Here is a 20,581-nt window from a genome sequence, read left to right as displayed (position 1 = left end):
GCCGACACTTTGGGGACTGGCTCAGGGGTGGTGGTGCGCTGTGGACGAGGCCCAGCACTGGTAAAATGTGATGAGCAGCACTCGTCCATCACTGTAGCAGGAAAATAGTGGAATGTCACGAGAACATGGGAAAAAATGTATAACATCTTAGTCGTGGGTGTCTTTTTGCTTTCTGGGATTCATAGTTTGTTTGTGTGTGGTTTTTTTTTTCTTGAAACCATTCAAGGAATTCGATAAGTAATGTCCAATGTTTGGGTGGCGAGAAAGAGTTTACACAAAACGTTATCTCTCTTCTGCATCGTTTATAATTTAAAAAAAAAAAAAAAAAAGGGCACATAATAGATTTATGTGTTTGATTACTTTGTTTCTAAGCTTGAATGAGACTGTGGACACTCACTGTTACAATCTGGTGGTGAAGCAGCAGAAAATTCACCCTTCTCACTTTGTAGATTTTGAAATTAACTCTACAAGGCATTAAACTCTGACAAGACTCTCAAACAGCAATGGGCTTAAGAAAATGGCTACAAGACATAGGCTATCAAGTCTCAATGATGAAACGCTGGTAAAGACGATTCGCTACAAGATTTTGAGGAAAACTTTGGTAGCTCACTAAATGCGCAACAGAGAGGTGAGGTTTGCAAGAAACTGCCTTGTCCACTACAACAATTTTCTTAGCGTGTGTTCACATTTAAGTTGTCAGTAAAGGAGACATTCCCTCTGGGCCAAGAGGGCAGCAGATAAGTCTCCTGATGAACAATTACTGGAAGTTGCTCACTGAGAAGGGTGGTTTTAAAGTGCTTTATTTTAGAATCTGGTTTTCAAAGCACACTGTGGGGGACTAACTGGTTCTACACTCACAGCACGCACTCTTCCTTTTGCCAGCAACGTCTTCTTGGGTAAATGAACCAGTAGAAATAAAGTCTTTATTCAGCAGAGGAGTGGAGGGGGTCTGACTGCCTGCCCTGTTGATCAAATGAATGTAGTTGGTATTAAGTGGAAACAATGACACAGTCTCCAGACCCCATTTATACTGCAGATTTGGAAGAAAGGAATATTACTTTATGGAGTAAAAGTCTGTGGGCAAAATAAGATTTATAATTCACAATATTATCAAAACCATTTTTTGCATGATAACAATATTATAAATTGTCTGTTTTCAAGCCAGGGTCATGGATAGAAGTCTGCATCTGGCCCAAGGTTCAAGAGTTGGGTTACCTGTAAAACATTATAAAACTATCCGACATAAGAGATTCTTAGAAACATTGTGGGATATCCAAATTGCTAGATCAAGAACACAAGTACAACGTAAAATGAAAAATATGGAAAAAGGTGGAATGTAATTTAAAGAAAAATTAAATCAAAATTCAATCCAATAAAAAGTAAATATTTGGAAATAAAATGTAAAAAATCAGCAGAAGTAGCTGTCATTTAAGGCACAACTTAAGATTCTGTTTCAGAACAACAGAGCTCTCTTTTAACACAGAAAATGTGCGTGCTGTTTTAAAAGTGGAAAAGTCTCAGCTTTAGTCAAATGGACCAAACTATCTACCTACAGTACTTTTGTTGAATAAGCCCGTTATGGTTGAATAAAAATAGGGTACTGGTTTCCAAAAGAAGTGGAGTGCGTGTGGTACATGTGGACCTGCAGCCCAGCGAAATGTACTTAAATCTTTTAAATCCTATTCACTGTTATTCCTCTGATAGAGATGCTGTATAAGAAATTAACATTTAGGCCTTCAATTTTTACTTGTCTGGGACTGAATCAAATATCTTTTGACTTGTTCTGACAGAATTAAGCACAGGTGTAACTGATACCATTAACGATGGCTCTGTTACCATTTACAATGGACACCTGAATGTAGTTAATGCATCCACAGCTAAGGTTATTTTCTGCAGCTCTGTTTACCAAGTCAAAATTCAATAAGCCATGGTAACCATCATGGTAGTTAGTGTTAGCTATATATCAATATCACTCAATGCTAGCTAACAGTAAAATCAGCTCGGAAAATTCTCAAAAATCTGTAACTAAAATATAAGTAACCAAATTAGATATGAACACACATAAAGTCTTCCAAACTTGGATTTTGTTACCTTCGAGCTCTTCCCTTCGTGGACGAATTTCGCGGGTATATTTCATAGCTGTCAATCAAACCGTGACACGCTAGCCTGCTGTGAGAAAGGAGGGGAGCAGCCGGATCTTATTGCTGTGAAACCTAAAATATGGAGCTGTTTGTTTCAACTGTAAAATGTGAGTAACTATCCCGTTCACTTGGTCTAACCACTATTTGTTATATCAACTATCTATTTAAGACAGTTTAATTGCAGTCCTACTCAAGTAAGCTAACATTACTCAACTTCCAACCTAGCTAGGTCACTAACAGTTAGCTTGGTTAGCATAGCTGCCAAAGCGCTCCACTGATATGTGATTTATGCCCTTAGTTTAACCTTAGTTTAAAATAAATAAAAGTGGATTTGTTTAACATTGGAATATAATACAGAAAATGTAACTACATTATGGCAAGCTTACATGTCTTTTGAAGCCATTACCTACCTGAACATTCAGGTAGTAATAACATTAAGTTTAATTGGCCCAATTATACATTCAAATAACCTTGAGACAATTAGTCTTTGGAGGGAAATTAGGCAATTAGTGAGAACTTTAATAAACAAATGCTGAACTTATAAGGTAAAAATATCAACCATTTACTGTTTATATAGCTTCTCAAGTTTTGAGGGGTTCACTCTTTATTACATATCCTTGAATACTTTGGGATCTGGAAACAAGTGATGAATTTGTGATTTTACACTGAATAACTACACTAAATATGAAACAATCAGTGGGTCGACATTAACAGATTAATAGGTATTTTTAAAATCCCAACTATAAGATACAACAACATATCAAAGTGAAAATTGCCATTAGACACACATTGAAGTGAAATTGCCTATTGAGACACTTCAGTAAGTCAGCCTAACTGTTCTACCAATACTTTGTAGGATAGAGCTTCTTGTTGCTGATTGGACAGTTTTGTTAAGGGGCATGTTTACTGTTAATTTCTGAGTGCAACCAGATGATAGTGATGAGCTACACATTTCTCCTTTTGTCTCCCATGGTGAAATGAAGGTTGTTGTCAGGGTAGTTGCCTTGTTCAAGTCCTGTCAATATGTCTTGATTTTGCTCTTGTTCATATGCAGGTCTCACAGAGAAGCTGCTACAGAAACAGCAGACAGATTATGATGAGTTGATAGAGAAACTCTTCTCTGAAGTCACTGGCCTAGGAGATTTACCCAAAATATCAGATCCACAGGTAGATACAAGTTTGAGAGTCTGATTATAGTCCACAGTCCTGGCCAGGGATCTATGCTATCTCTTGTAATGCTAGACCCACTATACTGTAATAAATGCTAACAAGCATATTTGTACTTAGCATTTCTTTTTTACTCCTTTGAACAGTGATATAGTGCAAATCATCAGTCGGGTTCTGCCATAATTTACATGACTGTTTGAACTGAGTAGCAAAGTTTTACATCACATCTATTTGTCTAGTATTAAGTCAAAGATTCTTTTTTTCTAATATAGCATTACGTTACCTTTATGTGGTCGATAAGTTGGAAAAAATTTTAAGTTACATGCATGCTTCTGTCTCTTACTTATATTAAAGTTTGAGGAGTGTGCCATCCAGCTGTGGAACTGGGCAGTCACTAAGAATGTGGGCACCACTATAAGTAAAAATCAGAAGGCCAAAGGTGCATCTCTACTTTGAAATTGTCAGAAATATTATCTGAAATGTTGACACAATGTTGGGATTGCAAGTAGGGGTAGTCACAGTCATCTCATGGCACATTCAAATGTTCTCACCATCTTCACAGTGCGTCATGTTGCATGCAGCGTGCTGTACTGCTGTAAGCATGAGAATCCAACAGAGGGCATCATTCGCAAGCAGATCCTGGTAAGCAAAGCTGTAGGCACCCTCTGTGAGTGCTCAATACTTCAGCAGCACAAGGTCTGTTTGTCAGTGTCTGTTTTTTACAGATGGCCAGCAAAACAGGGAGAACCTGGCTGGACTGCAAAAATCCCCAGGTGGCAGATCACTTCTTAAGGCTTGCTGTCAAGGTGAAGAAAAAAAAATTAACACTCAAACTGAGAGAGCTTAAATCTGTTTAAGTTTTTAGCAAAACAAAATATGGTGTCTTTACAAATGCTCAACATACAATATCCCTAGACCCTGGAGACCCTCTATGGCCAACTAACGTCCAGAGGTGATGGAGCAGCTGACATCACTTCATCCAAGGGGGATGTGGAGAAGGATCTGCTTCGAATTCTCTCATGCCAGGCAGAGTCGGTGAGCTGTGGCACATGTGATGTTCATCACTTTCAGCGTGAATATTTGTTCTTGTGATGTTTGGCAGCTTAGGAAGTGCTATTCTGACAGACTTGCAGTGTGGAGTGTGAGGCAGCTAAAAGCTGTGAGCTGAGAAACAATAAGGGGGAAATCTCATGCTGTGCTAATAGGGAATGTTATATTTACTGACATTTAACTAGAAATTCAAGTCTCTTCTTCTTTGCAGGCCTTAAGTCAAGGAAATAACCATGAGGCTGTGGTCTATATGCAGCGCTGTAAAGACATGCTGCTACGGCTGCCGAAAGATGTAAAAAAAAAACAAAAAACCTATTATCACTATAGCAACACTAAATGTTGTTGTTACATATGTATAACATACATATTGTTATTGAAAGTGTGTTAATTGTGAATATATATTTTCTCAATGCAGACTGCATACCTTTCCCTTATGTGCTACAACTTTGGAATAGAGACTTACAATCTGAGAAAGTTTGAGGACAGTACATTTTGGTTGAGGTAAATATTATGATGTTTAATTTCAGCAGGGAAGTGCAGAGAAACAATGCAGTGGGAAGAGGTTTTCGATTAATTTCTGTTTTTCAGCCAAAGCTATGATATTGGGAAAATGAATGTGAAATATGCCCCTGGATCTGAAGTCCAGGTAAGATGGCACAGTACAAAGTCTAGTTCAAGCAATGGGTACAAATTAAAACAGCTTTTGGTTTTTTTAACTGTCTTCAATTTCCCTCACATAGGCCAAGATTTTGAGGCTCCTTGCCACTGTTTATTTAGAGTGGGACTGTCAGAGGTTTCAGGAGAAGGCTCTTAATGCTGTCAACTTAGCTAACAAGGTGGGATATGAGAAATCATTTTCACATTGTAATTTACATATGCAATATGAAGCATGCACCTACAAAAAAAATAAAAACAAGCTAGGATGCTCTGTACCTAATTGCCCTGTGCAATTTGACAGGAATGTGTGAGTGCCTCTGGGCTGTACTTAAAGATCAGAATACTCCTGAGATGTGGGGCCTCAGGCGATCATATCAGAGCAGGTTAGTTATTACCAGACTTCACTGAATTATTTATACAAAACTTGATTAACATAGGCAGCAGTGGGGCGTCAGTGGCTGAGAGGTTAGAGACGTAGTTTCAAGTGGATTTGTAAAAACTCAAAAATGGCTACTGAGATGAGTTTAATTGCTCCAGAGATATTCAAAGTCTCTACAGTGATGTAACTTCTCCCTCAGCTTTTACAAGTCAGGTCAGGTGCTCCAGTAGAGCTGCTCAGTCTCAAACAGTAGAGGGCTGTCCTTGTACAGCGACCCTTAAGTGTAATGTGTTTTTATGGGGGACTTAAGCAAAGTTAAAAAGGCACAGTTAAAAGCAGATCATAAAAATATGTTTTCAGGACTTAATGAGATGCTGGAATCTGAGGCTTCTCTTGAAGTGTGTCTGAGCACAACGAAACTACTCATGTCAGAAGACAGGTAAAAACTGCATCACCTTCACTTGTGCTTTTACTTGGCTCTTTGTAGAAATGCATGACAATCACATAGCCTCACATGAACATATGCAAATATACACATTTCCTTTGTAGGAATGCACAGATATATATTAACAAACTCTGACTGATATCTGTTTTGATTTTTATAGAGAAGTGCTGGCATTTGAGTATTTGAAACATTTGTGTCAGCGTTTTGAGTCATCTCCTGACCTGGGAACTGCTCTTGTCTTGCACATTGAACTACTGCTGCAGAGAGGCAAGGAGCTGTTGGGCAAACAGAAGATAGAGGATATTATCGCTGGTACTTTATTTTTCCATTCCAATTCTACAATAAGCCTGATTTTAATAAAAAACAACATGATTAATTTTATGGTAATGCAAGTAAACCACAGTAACTGTGCCTCTATTAGTATTACCAATTTTTACACCCACACAGGTCACTATACAGGAAAACAGCTGACTCCACAGGCCCTCACAAGTCTACATGTCATGGTGTGGGATAAAGCATCCAAACACTTTGAGGTATGCTAAACACAGCCTTGTTTATCATTATTAGGATATACAGTATTATAGTGTCTACACATCCGTATAGCTATCAGCATGGCTCAGGTGTTAGTACTATTGCCCCATAGCAAGAGGCCTGGTGGGCCACAGTTGGACCACCTATCTCTGTGGAGTTTGCATGTTTTTTCTGTGTATGTGTGGGTTTGCTTTGGGTGCTATGGTTTCCTTGAAACACAAGTTCATGTATTTAAGGAATACTCCTACACTGCCTTTGAACAAGGTACTGGCCTCAGAACTAGTGTTAGTCCCTGATCCCTCCATTTAAGCTGCCTACTGCTAATGAAATAGTTCGGATAGGTTTAAAGAAGAGAGTTCATTTCTACACACAGATAAATAAAGTATAAAGTAACCCCCTCTCTTCCACCATGTCTATGTTTCTGTCCAGGCCAGGGACTACTCTGAGGCTCTGCAGTGGTATAACTACTCCCTGAGTTTCTTTAAGGCAGGTCAAATCGAGCCCAACTTAGCCAAACTGCAGAGGAACAGAGCTTCCTGTTTCCTGCAGCTAAAGCAACTAGAAAAGGTGAGGCAACTTGAGTCACAACAGCAAGAGAGGGAAATAAATGTTGTCCAGTGGGTGCATTTGGTGGTGCGCACCAGTACTCACCAGGTAGTTTGTCTATGTCACTAGCCACAATGGCAAGTTTATGTATGTGAAGTATGTTTGCATGTATATGAAAACTTTTGTTCATCAGGCCAAAGAGGCAATTAAAGAAGCAGAGAAATGTGATCCTGACAGCATTTTCACTCAGTTCAGTGTTTACAAGATCGCGGTGCAGGAGAACAATGTGAAGAAAGGTATCTACAAAACATGTTTATGATGTATATACAGTAAAAGCATGCCTGGTAATAGTGTTGCAATTTAGTTACAGCAAGATCTTCAGCATCTTTAGTGAAGAAGCTGTTTATTCTTTACAGCTGCAGAGGCAGTGAATGCGATTGGACTTCTGTCCAAGTGTCCTGTGGCCAGTGAGGACAGACTACTGGTATCTGAAAATGCTGCTTCCAATCTCCTCAGTCTGGCTGCTCATATTGCTTTGGAGGTAGCACTCATGACAGGACTCATTACTCGATTCTTTACACCAGTTGTAAAGTTTGTGGAATTAAGGGGGAAACAATTTGTTAGGTCTGGTGGAACTATTATTGCATTTCGCAGTCTTAATGTATTGTTTTGATGTTATGGGGCCTCAAAAATCAGTGTTACATGCAGCTTGGCAAGATGCTGAACACAATGGGCAGAGTTTGTGGGTGTGAAGCTGATGAGGGACAAATACAATTTAACTCAATTGTGATATTTATAAGTATAAGTAAAATTTCAAAAAAAATCCTTAGTGGACATTCCCTTTACCAAACTACTAACAGCAAACATACTCAGCAGCAACCAGTTATTAGCAATTTGTAAGGGTAAGGACTAGAAAAAGATTTTTTATAAATAGAATTGTGTGGGAATCCTATTTTTAGTATACTGTATGATTGTGATGAATATGACAGGTGGGCGGTCGTATTAATGATGATGAGGATGTTTTTTTCCCATGTGACAGAATGAACAGCAGGAAACTGCCATGAAGGCACTGGAGAGTTTGTGTGAAAACTCCAAAGATGAAGCTCAGGTTCTGACTGCTCTCAGGTCTGTGAGAACTGAAATATGTCTTAAATATACAAATTGAGAGTTTAATAATAAAATAAACGATTTGCCTGCAGAGAAAAATAGATCTATTTTATTAAAATGATCTCTGACATGGAAGCAATAAAGTAAGGAGCCAGAAAAAAAAATGTTTATTTGAGAACCATACACACTTGACTGTGAAGGGTGTGGACAAATATGGACATAAATCAGTGTGTGTTACAGAAGAGGCTTTTTCAGTCATAGGAGTGTGCGTAATTATCTGCCCTACCATTTGTTTTCATTGCCATTTTGTCTTGACTAAACATGGCTTTTTTGGATAAAGTCTAAGATAGGAGTAACCTTGATATTAACCTCTAAGTTTGCTTATTGTAGAGTTTATTTTTTGAGAACAGAAATGTGGACTCATGAATTTCAGATTCCAGATTTTGAATTAATCTTTTCCAAAGTGTTCAGTGTTAATGTGTCGACACCGTGTAATTAAAACATAATGGTAGAGTTTCACAAAAAAATCGACAACATTTAGTAGAGATGGCTCATGTGCTGAGAGACTGTAGCTAGTCTGTTAGTTTTCCATACACCTCTATGATCCACTGACCTATATTCCCTTACTTTTCCTCTAAAAGTGTGTCTCTGTATAATGCAGTTAGTAGGTGAAGGAAAGGGGGTCAACACCAGTTTCTCCATTCATCTTTTTATAGGTGTTTGGTTCGACTTGTACTCTCTACCATGGAACAATCGAATGATGAGATGAGGTGAGGGGAGGTGAAAGTTCATAAAAACGTGCGATTATATAGTATTATTGATACCGCTTTTAATAAAATAAAAGAATAGATTTACATTTACTACCTTCACTCCATGTAGGAATGTGAGTTTGGATGTCCTGCTGCCATATCTAAAAATGGGTGAGTACATATAAAGCATGGGTTGAATTTTATGTTGGGAAGAAATGTCTCAACTACAGTGTCTGCTGTGCATCATAACCCACAAATGGTTTTTTTTGCCATCACTGCAGCTCTGCAGAAACTTTCACATCAGTTTCACATGACTGTTGAGCAACGCACAGATGAAGCTAACTGGTTCAGGAAGATTGGTACTAAGATTCTCTCTCTCCTTGTCACTTTAATCTAACATAGTATGCTATCACTTAAAATCTTGGAGCACATTCATTTTGTCTGTGTGTGTGTGTGTGTGTGTGTGTGTGTGTGTGTGTGTGTGTCTTTGTCCTTGTTACAGCTTGGAACTCTGCTCTGCAGTGCGAGAGCAGCCCTGACAGAATGAGGGATTTCTTTGTGCTTTCTTACCAGGCAAGTACGCTTATTGGCTTTATCAGGTGAATTAATCAATATCTATAGTACATGAGGGTAGATCAATAACACCTGAACAGGGATTTAACATTGCTTTAGAGAGATAACAATATCAGTTTAAGATAAAGAATCACAGTAAACCACAATGATCTCGTCCTGATAGTTACTGTACCTCTGCCCTTTGACTTTCTGAGCTTAGCTTTACTAAAATACCTGTAATTGCAGATGGATTTTTATGCGTCATTTCTCAAGAGGTTGACTGAGTGCACATACTTGATTTAAATACGTGTATTCATGCCTGACAACACCCCTATACAACTGGAAGATTCTGATGTTGGTTTATGAACAGAGTTTTGAGAGAAACTGGGATGAACTACTTTATTTTTGATCAAATAATTAAAAATTGTTGAATTAGGAGAGAATGTTTTCAAATTCTTTCTCACCACAAATGTTATTTGTTTTGTGCTCAAAACCGCAGACCTTCACATCACAGGCCACTGTAATTGTCTTGTTCTGAACCAGCCATCTTACCTCTGGTTTACTTAAATCCAAATGGAAATGCAGTATTTAAAAGAATGTTATACTATCATGCCTTAATTCTTTTGTCAAACGTTGGCATCTGCATGAACCCATAGCTCTCCCTGCTGTGCCCTCCTGATCGCACACTGTTCATGGGCCAGAAGACATGTCTGCTAATGGCTGCTGCTGCCTCTTTGGAACTCTGCAGAAAGTCTCCTCACTCTGACCAGGTGTGCCACCCACTCCCTCTGCCCATCTCCTACATTTAGCACCCTCTCTAATCACATGGATGGAAATTTATCAAGACCAGTGGAGAGAAGAAGTGACTAACCACATTACCAGTGCTCGCGTAGGTGGTTCATTTTAATCCTATGAGGAGCATCCGAACACTAGATGGCAATGATGAATCCCAAATGCTTGTTTTATGTTTCTGTTTGGTTCTCAGACTGAGGAGGCCACTCAGGCTCTGGAGCACATTCAGATCTGTTGGGAGGTCTGGAAAACCCTGAAAGTATCAGGTACCTTAAGTAGCTACACTATCCAAACAACAACCATCTTTATTTGTACATATACACTAGATTTTTTTTTTTTTAAATAAATAAATTACAGATTGTACAGGTTATAAGGAAGCAAAACCTCACTCTTTTCAGGTCTTTCATAAATCAAATGGAGCTAAAGAAATGTATTCTCAAAATGTACTTACAGGAAGCTTCCCAAAGGACCAAACAGACACACTGCTGCTGCTTTATGAATTTGAAGCTCGTGCTAAGCTGAATGACCCCAAGGTTGAGACAGTACTGGAGTCTGTCCTGGAGCTTGAAAATGTTGAAACCAAGGTGCTAGAGATCATAGCAGGTTAAAACAAAAACAAGCAAACAAAAAAAACCAAAAAACAAACCGTTGCTGACATGATTAAAGAAACAGACGCGTTCTGGTATTGGCAGTATGCTTCCATCTTCTTTTTCTACATGTAGCCTTAGCCATGGAGCCTCCAGCCCACTTCCCTCTGCTGTGTAAGAAGGCCTTGAGGGTTGCTCTCTCTCTGCACAAGAAACAACCGCAGGCTGACCTCTCCCGTTGCAGGCATACCCATCACTTCTCCGCATGAAAAATACCATCGACATTACATTAAAGATCGATTCCCACAAAGTGCTTATTAGGATGAAAAGATTTCTGATTGTGCGATTGTTTTTGTGTCCCCGTCTCAGCAAGTGTGTTCACAGCCTGATCAAGCTGTCCCTCCCAAGTGGTGTGTCAGAGGTGGAGGCTCATGTGCTCAAGGAGGTGTGGGACTACTATGAGGAGGCCCTGTCCATCATTGCATCCGCAGTGAGTCAGTGCCAATCACACACCGCCATCCCATGGCTCCCACCTCCTGTTCCCTCCAACAAAACTGCTACCCGCTATATAATTAACCCCCTCTCTTCCACTGCCTGCTGTTCTAGAAGCCTCTTTTTATCAATGGGCTTTCAGCCTCACTTTGATTAGCAGATGCTTCCATTCACCACCCCCTTCCTGCCAATTTGAATGTTAATGTGCTGTACAAGTCATCGCACTGCCGGTGAGCTGCAGCTCTGAAAGAGGCATCAAATTATTGAGACATTACTCTGCTTTAGAAGCTCAAAGTGAAAAGCCTAAGATTAAAGTGTTGTGAAAAACATTGACATCAAGCATTAGTAAAGGTTAACATACAGTAGAAAAGGGATTGGATGTAAAGTTAGCAATGTTACTCACAAGATTTTTACCCACTAAAAACTCAGATTTCCTTCCACACACTTGGCTCAAGTGAGTCACTCAGGTGGCCTCCATTAAATCGTCCTTTGAACATCTTCCTGCTCTTCTCTGTAGCCGGACGATTTCCCAGAGATGGAGACCCTGTGGTTGCTGACTCAAGCTTGGAACACAGGGATATTGCTGTACAGCCTGACTCAGTATCCTGAAGCTGAGAAGTGGTGTGGCCTCGCCATGAGCTTCCTCTGCCACCTGGGATCCCTGCAGGAGAGCTACGAGACACAGGTACAGTCCTGGTGGAGAGGAAGAGAGGGGGATAAGGGAGACAAGTAGAAGTGAAGCATAATAGACTCAAAATGGAGTCATCCTGCTAGGGTAGTGTGACAAAGGTTTTCGCCCAAGACATACACCAGTTTTATGCAGAATTAAGTATATGACCATCCTTGTAGCCAAGACCTTTTCAAGTTATACAGTTGTTTGTTGTATACCCGCAGATGTCTGCTCTCTACAGTCAAATCCTGGATAGGTTGGACAAAGCCAAGCGGAACCTCATCATGGAGGAATAATCACACTACTGAGGGTGACCTTTAATTGATTTAGGTCCATTCTGTTTGCTGCAGCTAAATGTTATTAGTGTTGTGGTAAAATGTTCATCACATATTACACAGTTTGAAAAATTAATGTTTGTTCCCGGCTTGATTTCAGCCTGGGACTTTAGTTGCATTCCATCCCCCAGTTTCCTGTTTTCTCTTTCATCCTGTCAAAGACTTAACAAATAATCTTTTTAAAAAAAATAGTACAATTGTAATAATTCAAATATTTTCAAAGCCACTGAGTCATTTAAATCGGAATAACAAGCACATCAAAAATCATAACTGAGTCACATATTTTATTTTCAAACAAATAAACTCTTGTCAAGTCCCAAAATAAAACCCGAACAAAAGTTGCAGGACTGTGTTCCCTCATGACTAGGACAGGGAAGACCATGAGGTCAAGTGTCCTGATAGGCTGTACCACCTGCAGTGACAGGAAGGAAACTACTGTACAATCAAAGGGTTCATGTTTGCAAGCACTTACTGCACAGATGTGCTATAACATAAACATCACCCAAAAGTACAAACAAGAACCCTGACCCCCCCCACCCAAAAAATAAAAGCATATATGTCATTTCTCTCATCAGAACAAAGACCCTCATCAATTATACACACACAGAGGCATTCAGGTTCCATCTTGTTATATACCACAACCTCAGCGGAAAGAGTAAAATGAAATCAAGTTCTTTGGGCTTTGACATGGCTGACTGAGGTATGAATACCACACACATTGTTAACAGTCAGCTGTATTTCAACTAAACACAAGAGAGGACCAATTCTAAACTTCTAATGACGTATTGATCAATGCTCCTGGTTTCTGTGATATTGTGTAGGTTTCTGCCTGCATCTCTTTTTAATTATTTTACAATATATTTTTTAAAATCTATACACCCAGACACGTTCCACAAGAAATCACATGTAGACAGGCCCTATTTGAGGGAACTGAATTCCCAACTGACTAGTTATGTGTTCCAATAGGCATTTGAAGAGAAATACCAACAAAACAGCACATTTGTATGGAAATTATATCTCAAGAGTAGCTCAAACTTTACTTACCTGACATTTGTGGTCTATAAAACATGTTTGTCCCAGTTTGAGTCACACATGCATGAAGCACAGGTGAGGGGGATCTGCTGGGGGCTTATTTACATTGTACAGCTACCACACCCTTTGAAACAGTCTGCAAGCAGTTTATAAATGGCTCTGTTCCCTTCGGTTATTCCCTGAACTCTGGTTTAGACACAGGTAATGACAGCTGGTTTAGCAGTGGTGCCTGGCAGGTGGGCACACCTGTTCAGAAAATGCCTGCAGGTACAGGTGCTCTGTGGGTGGGAGAAAGCAGGGGACCCAGAGGTCTAGGTTACCACGTCTTGTTGGGTCTGGCTCTCTGAGGAGGAAAAGAACAAACAAAAAAAAAATCTCCTTGCACTCTTCAAAAAGCTGAGGAGGAAAGCAAGAACGTTCACAAGATCAGGGGCCACAGTATTCCTTCTTCAGACGCGCCCTCTCACATGCACACATTAACATACAGCGCCAAACTTTGCATGGGGGGTAGATCATTTCAATCCTGGTGAAGCCATGATACAGCCAACTCAAAGTTTACCAAACCGATGGCCTTGAGCAAGCTCCCCACCTCACGAAAAAGGCGCGTAATACAACCTGATTACACTCTTGAAAATTCCTTTAAGTACGTGACAGTACTTTGAGTGCTTGTTTGTGCAATGAACTTTCTGTGTCATCGCTCAAACGTGGCCTTTCAGTCGCAGGGGAAATAGTATCTGTACATTAAGATTCCTGAGCTGGTCTAGCTCACCCCAGACACACTAAGAGCTCAACACAGTGGTTCAGCACCTGCCAACAACAGATTCATTAAGAATTCATATATATTTATAGATACACAAAGCATATAGGTTTAATCAAACCCAACTTTAGTGTTGTTTTTGGTAGGGGGACAGGGGGACAATCCAAAACAGGTTATATTGACTCTTTAATTGTTAGGACATCCAATACAATTATTGTCTTGTTCTACCCGTTTTAAGGCCACCATCATGGCAGCAGATAGGACAGTACCATGTGACCATTCAATCAAAAGAGAATCCTCTTGGAAGGCAGAGAGTGTAATAGGGTGGTCTGCTGCTCAACATGAGTTAGGAGGCTCTGGCTGTCCAAATTGTAATCAAATAGCCAAATTTCTTTTTTAATTACACGCAAAAAGGTTGAAATACAGGGGAGAAAGGATGCCCACAGAGGTGAGACTTTGTTTTATCTATTGCACTCAAGTCAGGCCTCCTGGAAGTTGGAGGACACAAAAAAGTAAGGAAAGATGAGAATGTTTGCTCTCTTTTCCTTGGCAATTGTGTGCAGCCTCCCTCACAGACAACAGGTAGTCACAAAACAGAATTTGTATTTGATGTAAGGCAGTTTGGTGTTTTGCAGAGAGCCCAGTTACACTTCTCTACCCCCATCCTTTACACAGAGCAGCTAAAAACCACAAGCAAAAAATCCCACAAATAAAGAAAAAAAAATCTAACAGCCCTCCAAATTGACAATTCTAGTGAAGTGTAAAATGTGTAGTTTCTTTTAATATGTAGTAAAACCTCAGTAGGATTTTATCATTTATCTTGTGATTTTCATAATATAAATGTAGAGATTCACAATGCATTTCTTCCTCTTGATCTGCCTCCCGAGGTGTCTTTATCAGCTGCAGCACACACAACTGGCAGACGACCAAACAGCAAGCTGGTTTGTGATAAATAGATCACCAGTTTGTAGGCTCCTCCACTAATTTCCTCAGTCATTATAAACAAGAGAGATGACTCCTTGAACAGTACCATCAGCAGGGCTCAATTTTATCCAGTCTTTTTAGGAAAAAAAACAAAAACAAAAAAACCAAACAAACAAACAAACAAAAACAAAAAATCAAAACCCTTAATTGGTCTCCAACTTCTCATCTTGCGTGTCTTTTTAAATGTGATTTGATGAACATTTACAAAGTGTTCCAACTTGGTATGATTTGTCTCTGTTCCCCTGCAACTTCTTTTTGAATCCCAACTCCTCTCTCCAGAATTCTTTAAAACAATCTGATCTTCAGTCAGTCCCAGTTCACAAAAGGATGTATTCCTTTTCCCTTTTGTTTTCATTTGACAAATTCCTTTGGAATGGCATTTCCAGTCTTGAATGGATTTGTTGAGAAACTCATGCAGGGGTGTGCACAGTCACAGTAATGGTGATAAGACTTCTTTTTCATTTAGAGAGTAACATAATGATGACACTAAAACTTGATATGAAACATATCTGCAAAAAGGAGGTGATGAGGGGGGGGGGGGCTATCTGGGCTTGGGTGGGATCTCTGGGAGGCAGGAGGGGAGCTCTGCATCGATGCAGAGGGGACGGCAGGGAGCTCAGAGCTTCTCTGAGGAGGGGATCCAGATGTAGGGGCCAGACTGCTCCTCGATGATTAGCTTGATTTTGTTGTAGATCTCCTCTAGTGAGTCACCCTGTACAATAGCTGGAGACACAAACACAGAGGCAAATATATTTGTTCGTTGCATCAGAACTAAGAGATGAGAGTCCTCATCACTGAAATCTTCTGTACTGTATAAGTGAAACATTAAATATGGTAATACGTAAAACCACATTTGCGTATCTTTGTATATCAGAAATAGACTCACATTCTCCAGGTGGGCTCTTGAAGTGGTCAGAATAATTTTCTCTTTTTGTGTTTTATAATCTGTGACAGCCATAACTCTTGCAACACTTTTAGCCTGAATAATTCTGAAAGACTTGCTATAAAAGGACTGAAAACTTTCGCTAGCCTAGCAACATGAAGGTTACAAATAACCCATAATGCAACACTCACTACAGAAAACAGTTACAAATGGTACTCTCTCAATTCAAACAGAATGTCTGACGTTACAATCTAGAAAACGTCTAGACCTTGAATATAGGCAACTCCCACTTTTTCAAACCTAATTTCCAGAAACAAACATTGTTTTATAATCTAGCAAATAAATTAATTAAGAAATTTTGAAAAGGAATCAATTAGAGCTGAAACCATCAGTTGATTAAGGTGATCAAAAGAGAATTAATCTGCAACTTTTTTCATTATCGACTGTTTAAAATAATTTTTTTTTAAGCGAAAGTACCAAACATCTGGTTCCTGCTTTATGTCCTGAGGTTTTTCAGCTCGTCTTTGTCTTATTTGATAGGGCTCAAGGAAAATTGTGATAAACGTTTTTCACAATTTTCTGACAGTTAATTAACCAAACAATTCATCAAAAAAAAAAAACCAAAACAAAAAACAAAACAAATGACAGATTAATCTAATTTGAAAAGTCATTAGCTAGAGCCTATATCAGAACTACAAATAGTTATCAATGACCCATAGCAAAAGGGCAGTGACACCAACCTGTGAAATACTCTCCAAAGTCTTGCTCCAGTTTAACTGCCTTGTCAAAGACTTTATTGGCCTGCTCATATGTCTGCCTCTTATTCATTTCCCTGAAAAACACAAGTGGTTCTAGTTATAATCACAGACACACTTACAATCAATGTTATCTTGATTACAGTATGTATAAAAGCTCAAACTTACATTAGGGCTTCAATGGATTTTGGTTTGATAAAGATGGCAATCGGATAAAGTTGTGCTTGCTGCAGACGTTTTATGGCATTCCCAGACACATCCAGAATGCAGTGTTTCCCCTGTAGGCACGTAGAGCACGCTTTGTTAAAAATACTATAAACTTTTAGATTTTTGTCACACAAGTAATCCACACATTCAAGGAGGACTGATTGTGGTTCTTGTAATGTTGCAAAAATGAGTACCAAAAATTAACAAAGTTTGGGAAAGTTGGTGATGGGAACATTGAATACACACAAGTCTGCTTTTCGATTTAGCAGGCAACCTAACGTGCCTCTGGTTACGCACAACCCAATCTGGTAACGCGATCCTACAGAGAAGCACAAGTTTCAGTGCCTACCCTCTCAGCCACAGTTCTGACAGACAAGATGCTCGTCCCATAGAGGTTCTCATTGAACTGGCCAGCCTCAATGAATTTATTATCCTGAATGTCTTTCTCCATTTGCTCTCGCGAGGCCACAAAGTGGTAGTCCTGGCCGTCCATCTCGTTCTCTCGCCTTGGACGAGTCGTATCTGCAGAGGGGAACGGAACAAGTTTTCGCTACTGCTGTTATGTTTAGTGTACAGTGTAGAGCTGTTGTGTGCCGTCAACTCACGGGGTACACAGGAGCCAAACTTGTGGGGAAACTCGGAGATGAGGTCATCATTTATTCTGTCCTTCATTGGGCCCAAAATTATCACAGGCCTTGTGTAGTGGACTGCATTTGAGGCAAAGAAGGCAGGTGAAGATAAATGTATAACAAACAATCCATAGTTTAAATTGTGTTTTATATTTTTTCCAATCGTGGAGAAGCGATTCACTCACTTTCCTGTCGAATGACTGGCTCATAGGAAAGAATTGTGTCTTCCTGTCCCTCTGCAATAAAAACAAAACCATCAGGAATTTTACATCTCATATTAAAAAAAAAAAAAAAAATACAATAAGTTTATCATGGCTGATAAACTACTGAGAGGTTAGTTACAGATGTCATTTCACAAGTAAATTTATCATTCTACAATCTATTCATCTATGTGGGCAGTGTAAAATAAACCAGAAAGACCATGAGAAATTAATGTGACTCACTTGAACTGCTTTCACTGTCACTTGTGTTGGATGTCAGGCATTCTGCAAAAGCATAAGAAAACGAGTTGCACATAATCTCAACAACAGTAACGCCACACTTAAATTCTAATAAATTCTCTTCTTAAAGGGTGAAAATTATTTTCACCTGCCTCAACAGCCTTAGGAACAAAAAGGAGCTTGTTTCTCAACAACTATGCCATTAAAAAAAGGGGGGGGTAAAGAAAGCAGAAGTGTCGTCTGGAGCGGCAGCCATGCTCTTGCAATATTAGGGAAGTGGTTTTAGGTGCAAGCAATAGGAAACTAAGTGTTTCCTGTGACAGTATCGCAAATGACCCACTATTCCCTAGCCAGTGTTTCCTATTGCTAGATCTATGCCTGCGTCAGTGGATCTCATATCAGGGGAAAGACAAAGAAAACATACAGGCGTTACGCCGTCCACGGGAGGGAGGCAGGAGCTGGGTGACTCAGGGGAAGTGGAGGAAAAAGTGTTTCTAACCAGGCATAGCAACGCTCTTCTCTGTTGACAAATACATTCCAGCTCTCCGTGACCTTATCTGACAAAACTCTGCTAAACATTTATTGTAAATACCTCATGAGACATTCAGAATAAGTGTAACGCTCACTCACCCTCCCGTGGGAATGCATATTTTATATGTACTGTGAATCTGAGTAGGCGTGTGTGTTGTGTGTGAGCGCTCACATAGGTCTCTCTCGGTGTATGTGTGTGTGGTTTAGCATTCCCAGCTGGGTCTGCAGTGACAAAGCATTTTTATCTGAGCTTAGGGGACAGCTGCTTGACACAGTACAACCACACACTTACTCAAACTCTTTGATCCATAAAAGTCATCGCTTAACCCTGGGAAGTCCTAGGTGTCCCGACAGGTGAGAGCAGAAACCAAGAGAAGAGAGCAGACAGGAAGAAGAAGAGGTTAGTGAAAGTTGGGGCAGAGAGAGAGAGGAGTGCTGCGTGATGCTCGCCAGGCCCACTGACACATGGCGCTTCGCTGTACTCATTAAGCCTGAGCCCCACTTTGTTCATAGTAAGCCACAGCCTTTCAATTACCCAAGCCCAATCCCATTAAAATGGGATTTTGACCTGTTAAGTGTTAAAGCTTCAGTCCAGTTAATGAGATTCTTCTTGTTGTGGGTCAGTGACTGACTGGAGAATTGATCAGGACTTATACAAGAAGTAGCACCAAAGTGTTAGAAGGCCCGTGTGTTAATGCAGCCAAGAACTTGCGTGCGCACGCACACACACACATACAGCTGGCAGCACTCCTCTGGAGCCCGTAGACAGATGCACAGACACACCAGAGAGAGCCCCCACATCTCCCGCTTGATGCTGGCTCTGCATGTGGGGCATCTCTCTGGGACAGTGAGAAAGGGATGAGAGTGGTGCCATCACACAAACCATCCCTGGAGGTGAGCGGAAAGATGAAAATTGAGAGACAGAAGTGAAGCATGAAGGGGAGAGGACAAAAAACAACACCCACCCCCCCTTCAATCACACAGCTGGTACTCACGTTCAGACTCCACCAACTCCTGCACAATATTCTCCTTGCTCTTGTAAAACGGGAACTTGCGTGAGAGGTTGAAGCTTTTTTTGCGCTTTACTTTGACTGGCTGCTTGTGTGGGTGAGAAGGGGGGAAAGGGGCAATGAGAGGGTGAAAACAAAAACAGAATGGGTTTCAATGAAGGTACTCAACAACCATGCAAAAAAATAAACAAAGAAAAATAAAAATATGAAATGTAAACAAACAATTATCAAATAATGAAAATGAGAAGCAGGTAATGTGTGAAAATGAATGACATTTCAATGTGAAGCAAACAGGCTTCTGTTTACCAACTTAAACATATAGTTTCCAATAAATTGAATCTCGTTGCATAATACATAATGCTGATACAACATTACAGCTGATATATTCTTCTACAAATTTAATCTGACAGATCAGCCTCTGACAAACGTGCGGACATTTTCTAAGTGCACAAGCTGTGGAGGTTACAGAGACCTCGCATCTCCATGGAGCTCCTGTGTAATCTATACAGTAATATGAGCGCTTTTTGTGCTCGCTTCAGTGAGCAGGTGCTGGTCCCTTTCCCACACTCAGGGGGAAGTAGGCCATCTCCCTGGGAGCCCAGCAGCAGCTCTGAAGACAGCCTCTCTGGCACCAGGGCAGGGAGCAGCTGGCCCTCTACACTTACCCTGTTAGACTCAATCATGCCTGTCCTGGCGTGGAACTTGACTGTTTTTAACCTGGCCCGCTCTTTCTTCTCCACTCTGGGGGAGAAAAAAAGAAAAAGGAGATAAGTTTAGGCTGGGCATGAATGGGAGTAGCCATATTAGCTTCGTCTGGCATTAGTACACTGCTGCAAATGAAGAGCCCCTGTACCTTTTCTTGCTTGGAATGACCCCAATCTGCTCACTCTCTCCATGTGGTGTAACCAGCCTCGCCTGCCACCACTCGTCATCAGAAGCGTTTATGACATGGAGGATATCCCCATAAGAGAAGCTCAGGCCTTGGCTGGGCAGGCAGCTGTCCCTCGTTCGATCGTAGTCAAACAAAGCTCTACAAAAGCAAAGGCTTTGGTTACGCTTTTTTTTTAATTTTTATTTTTTTATCTTGAATGTGTGTGTAGAGGCTCCACATGCACTAAGATCAAATAACTGTATCCACACTTGGCACAAAATG

General features: G+C 40.3%; 2 protein-coding genes across 11 annotated transcripts in view; one reads left to right on the top strand and one right to left on the bottom strand.

The window, feature by feature from the left end:
* The first annotated feature begins 1,916 nt into the window (after positions 1-1,916).
* On the top strand, positions 1,917-12,483 carry tex11 (testis expressed 11). Of its 3 annotated transcripts, none has more exons than XM_040120642.1 (29): positions 1,917-2,248; positions 3,196-3,308; positions 3,663-3,747; positions 3,871-3,950; positions 4,034-4,114; positions 4,224-4,343; positions 4,570-4,650; positions 4,774-4,859; positions 4,947-5,004; positions 5,099-5,194; positions 5,317-5,398; positions 5,755-5,833; positions 6,000-6,151; positions 6,287-6,372; positions 6,800-6,937; positions 7,167-7,212; positions 7,333-7,457; positions 7,956-8,041; positions 8,740-8,793; positions 8,903-8,943; positions 9,054-9,131; positions 9,275-9,345; positions 9,981-10,094; positions 10,310-10,382; positions 10,570-10,719; positions 10,839-10,947; positions 11,073-11,193; positions 11,713-11,880; positions 12,090-12,483. In XM_040120642.1, the coding sequence occupies exons 1-29, from the start codon at positions 2,221-2,223 to the stop codon at positions 12,159-12,161; spliced, it is 2,673 nt and encodes an 890-aa protein (XP_039976576.1). In that variant the 5' UTR covers positions 1,917-2,220; the 3' UTR covers positions 12,162-12,483. The 3 variants fall into 3 exon arrangements, with proteins under 3 accessions (XP_039976576.1, XP_039976575.1, XP_039976577.1); XM_040120641.1 differs by having other exon boundaries at positions 7,110-7,212; XM_040120643.1 differs by lacking the exons at positions 3,196-3,308; positions 3,663-3,747 and having other exon boundaries at positions 7,110-7,212.
* dlg3 (discs, large homolog 3 (Drosophila)) overlaps positions 12,465-20,581 on the bottom strand; it is a 79,430-nt gene continuing 71,313 nt past the window's right edge. For 6 of the 8 annotated variants that reach the window (XM_040120644.1, XM_040120646.1, XM_040120650.1 and 3 more), the window contains 10 exons: positions 20,282-20,458; positions 20,094-20,169; positions 19,414-19,516; positions 17,891-17,932; positions 17,633-17,683; positions 17,424-17,525; positions 17,168-17,340; positions 16,780-16,889; positions 16,597-16,688; positions 12,465-15,696 (listed from right to left, as the gene is read on the bottom strand). In XM_040120644.1, coding sequence (XP_039976578.1) covers positions 15,590-15,696; positions 16,597-16,688; positions 16,780-16,889; positions 17,168-17,340; positions 17,424-17,525; positions 17,633-17,683; positions 17,891-17,932; positions 19,414-19,516; positions 20,094-20,169; positions 20,282-20,458 — 1,033 coding nt within the window. In that variant the 3' untranslated portion in view covers positions 12,465-15,589. The remainder of the gene's footprint in view (positions 15,697-16,596; positions 16,689-16,779; positions 16,890-17,167; positions 17,341-17,423; positions 17,526-17,632; positions 17,684-17,890; positions 17,933-19,413; positions 19,517-20,093; positions 20,170-20,281; positions 20,459-20,581) is intronic. The other 2 variants (XM_040120645.1, XM_040120649.1) reach the window with 1 other exon arrangement.

The sequence above is a fragment of the Xiphias gladius genome, chromosome 23 (assembly GCF_016859285.1).
Source record: "Xiphias gladius isolate SHS-SW01 ecotype Sanya breed wild chromosome 23, ASM1685928v1, whole genome shotgun sequence".
Taxonomy (NCBI): Eukaryota; Metazoa; Chordata; class Actinopteri; order Istiophoriformes; family Xiphiidae; genus Xiphias; species Xiphias gladius.
This window is presented reverse-complemented; position numbering and strand designations above follow the sequence as displayed.